The sequence below is a fragment of the Sinocyclocheilus anshuiensis genome, unplaced genomic scaffold (assembly GCF_001515605.1).
Source record: "Sinocyclocheilus anshuiensis isolate Anshui unplaced genomic scaffold, SAMN03320099.WGS_v1.1 scaffold718, whole genome shotgun sequence".
NCBI lineage: Eukaryota > Metazoa > Chordata > Actinopteri > Cypriniformes > Cyprinidae > Sinocyclocheilus > Sinocyclocheilus anshuiensis.
The window spans coordinates 2,269,429-2,273,291 of NW_015546102.1; the positions used below are offsets into that span (position 1 = coordinate 2,269,429).

At 36.6% G+C, this 3,863-nt stretch overlaps 1 protein-coding gene across 1 annotated transcript in view; it reads right to left on the reverse strand.

Moving 5' to 3' along the window:
- Nucleotides 1-491: 491 nt before the first annotated feature.
- Nucleotides 492-3,863, reverse strand: part of amy2a (amylase alpha 2A) — a 3,685-nt gene continuing 313 nt past the window's right edge. Inside the window, exons 2-10 of the mRNA XM_016502200.1 lie at nt 3,721-3,863; nt 3,437-3,634; nt 3,098-3,328; nt 2,889-3,022; nt 1,934-2,056; nt 1,737-1,836; nt 1,506-1,627; nt 885-1,010; nt 492-714 (exon numbers count right to left, since the gene is read on the reverse strand). Of these exons, the coding sequence (XP_016357686.1) occupies nt 525-714; nt 885-1,010; nt 1,506-1,627; nt 1,737-1,836; nt 1,934-2,056; nt 2,889-3,022; nt 3,098-3,328; nt 3,437-3,634; nt 3,721-3,863 (1,367 nt within the window). The 3' untranslated portion in view covers nt 492-524. The remainder of the gene's footprint in view (nt 715-884; nt 1,011-1,505; nt 1,628-1,736; nt 1,837-1,933; nt 2,057-2,888; nt 3,023-3,097; nt 3,329-3,436; nt 3,635-3,720) is intronic.

The following is a 3,863-nucleotide window of genomic DNA, read 5'->3' on the forward strand; positions in this document are numbered from 1 at the left end:
CGGACTGCAAGGACCGAGCTTGCATTCGTTTCTTTTGCCGTTATTGAGGAAAAGAAGCAGCTTTTTTTCCTCTTAGGCTTCTCTTAGGAATTATCAGAGAGAAGTGAAAAGAAGTACAGTGTGTTCAGAGTATCACGAGGATTTGTACTGATGCGTGAGACACAACTGCAGCCCATTACTGGACACACAGCCTATTTTAAAGCAATTTTAGTTAAGTTTGATTATTGTACATTCACAGTTATATTAATATATTAAGATTTACTTAAATATTTAGATATATCCTACTTTACATCTTTATTTATTTTTACATTTTAGGTATCATTGTACTGCTTTTATAAAATGTAAGGTGAAAGGAATTTGGAATAGTTCTTAATATACTCAGATATATACTCAATAATGATACTCAAATTCTAAAGACAAACTGGAAATGCACTTTTTGCAACTGGAGCCAACAGGACGAAACCATGTAAAAAAATGACAGTAGTTATAACTTGCATGCTACTTGTTTAATTAAATAATGTCATTTAAAGTTTGGAGTCAGTGTGAATGGCGATAAATGGGTCTTCTTCCTGGTTGCTGATTCTGAAGGAAGCACGTCCATCTCCTCCAACCACCACCTCTTTCCCAGTACATCTGCCACTTTCCTTCTGACCAGAGATCACATCACAGTAGGTGCCTCCTGGCAGACCCGTGTTTAGGGTCTCGTTCAGCTCCCTAAAGCACAAGTAAATATTATAGATTATATACTTTCGATAACAGTGACTGTAGCTATATACACAGCACATACTATAGTAGCTTGTTTTAAATACAGTTACATTTCCCAATAGAAGTACAAACTAAAATCTTCTCTCATATTGTACCTTTCTTTAAAAATAGATTCTTACCAGTCATCGTTGTTAATGACAAGGAACCCTTTATTACCACGGCTGAAAGAGACCTGGTTGTCTCCATTGTCCCACCAGTTAGAGAATGCCTGTTCATTTACAACATTACGGAAGGCCACCATGTTTCTGTGGAGTAAGGTCTGTTTTAATTGTACATTCCCTATCATAGTTATTAATTCTTAGTTACATTAACATGCAAATGCTTGGGGTACGATTTCTCTTATGCATCAAGGCTGGTTTTGTTTGCTCAAAAATACAGTAAAAACAGTAATGTTGTGAAATATTCTTACAACCTAAAATGAATGTTTTCTATTTTGATATATATTTTCACATTTATTTATGTGATGGCAAAGCTTATTTTTTATTTAATTTAATTTGCCTTTTAAATTTTAAAGATTTTCATTTTAAATAAAAGTATTTTGAAACATTAATGTATTTTTTTATTAATTGAATGCATCCTTGCTGAATAAAAGTATACATTTTAAAATAATTATATTATAAGTAAATAATAATAATAATAAATCTTATAGACCTCAAAATGTATTTTTACAAGTGTAAGGCATTTTGCAATGAAACTGTAGGATAAGGCATTTCGCGATGAAACCGTAGGTTAGAACTCACTTGATCTGACGCCATCTGTGCTCACAAACCCAGCCATCTCCACAGGTAGAGTCGGGGTTGATGGGAACAGGTTTGGTGGATCCATCACCGTTGCTGGGGGGTCCCTGCCAGTCATTTTGGTCCTGAGTAATGAGAAAGTGACCAATTATTTAGAGAGAGAGAAAAAAACACTTAAACCAGATTAGCATTTGTTTCTTTTTTTTTTTCACTTGACTAAGCTTAATCATCTACCACTCCATTCACGATGTTGCGGTCCCACCGGTAGCTGGACATTACTCTGGTAAATCCATATGGATGGGCCAACATAAAGGCTACAGCCATTTTGTAAAGCCTAGGAAGAGAAGGATGAATACAGATGTAAGGAAATGTTATGTTTTCATTTGCCAAGCAAATGCTGTTTTGTAAATGAAAATAAGATGAGGTTGCACCTGGCATCCCAGAATGTCACAATAGATGCACCTCCAGCACCATGTCCTCTCTGGTTATCGTGGTTGTCAACAAACACCAGAGATTTATCAGAAGACATGAAGCCCCAACCTTCACCCCAGTTCCTGAAACAAAAAGCAGCTCATCTGTCAATTTTAGGTTGCAAGAAACAATAAATATAACCAGATGACAAAACAGAGCTAATATCCTTGGAAAATGTTTAAATGAACAACAAGGTTCACATATTTATGCAATATTACACTCAATATCAACTTCTTGTTCTGTTTTATTGTTCAAAAGTTAACATGGAATAACTTTTACATCATCTTACTTCATCTAGTTTTGTTACACTATTGTAAATATTTCCAATTACTGTAGAACTATTGTGTGCCTCTGGGCAACAGCAGTGGTGCTTCATTCTTGCCCTTCCATTATTCTATTTCTTACTCGTAAAAAAACTGTCCCTCGTATTGCTCCTGAATGAATCAGTGTTTTAAACAAATTGGCAGAGTGAATAATTCAATTGCTCAATCTTATAAACAATCACTTGTTTCATTCATGAACATCAGTGTTTTGAAAAAAGGGGGTGAGTGAATAATTTAATTACTTAATCATAAAAACGCTCACTTGTTTTTGAATGAATCTGTATTTCAAAACAAATCAGCTGAATTTATGATTAACTTGCTCATGCAATTTAAATAGTGTCACTTGTTTGTTCCTGAATGAATACGTATTTTGAATAAATCTGTTTATTATTTATTAATGATTCAGTGACTCACTCGTACAATTACTTGACACCACCTAACAATGGCGTAATGTTGTAACCACTAATAGTTCAACAGATTGTCTGGAATGTGCAAACACAGACAAGTGGAGTAATATAAACAGTGGAAAGTCGCAGTGCTGTTAGACTGTACTGTATAATTAATAGTAATGTAAATCCGCAACTTTACTTACTTGACGTAGGACAGTTTTTCTCCATTCCATTTGCGGATGACATTGCCCAGCCTGGCACCATACTTGAACTCAGTCACCCTTCCAATTCCAGTGTATTCGCCTGATGTAATGGGCTCCCCACCGAGATCAATAACCTAATAACATACCAAATAAGTCACTAACATATTTTGCCACCTTTATATATTTCTTTTGGAAATTAATGGAAATACCTCTTGGAAGATAAAAGGCCTGGAACCAGATGAAAACCACATTGTGTTCAGATTATTGAGACGGCCATAGACAGCAGAAAGATCACCGGGCCACATGTGCTTGCAGGCGTCCACTCTGAACCCAGCCACTCCCATGTCAATCAGCTTGTTCATGTAGTCGGCCACCTTACCACGCACATAGTCCTTCTCCAAAGCCAAGTCCAGAAGACCAACCAGACGACAGTTTCTCACCTGCCATCATTACAGCGCTCAGATTTGTAATACGAAAACAACAAGAGTCCACTCTGCACAATAAATCAATGGTTGAAATTAACACATTGACATAATATCATCTCATACTTGATTGATATCTTGGTAGTTCTCAATGTTTCCACTGCCAGTGTTGCATTTGCCGTCATTGAAGTCCAAGTTGGAGTAAGGAACTGTGGGGAAGTCCTTCTTGTTGGCATCAAAATATGAACCACAACTTGAGTGGGTACCGGCTCCACCACCTGCTCCACACATGTGGTTGATGACTGCATCAACATAGATGCTCACCTACAAAACAAACAGAAAACTATTAATTTTACACAGGAAAAATAAAGTAATACACTAGTTATACTCTATTTGTCATTTATATTTACCCCAACATTGTTGCACCTAGTGATCATGTCTCTCAGCTCATTTTCATTTCCTGATCTGGAGCACAGATTGTAACCGATTGGTTGATATCTCTGCCACCAAGGGTGCCAGGGGTTTGTGACAACAATGCTTTCACTTGGAGGGG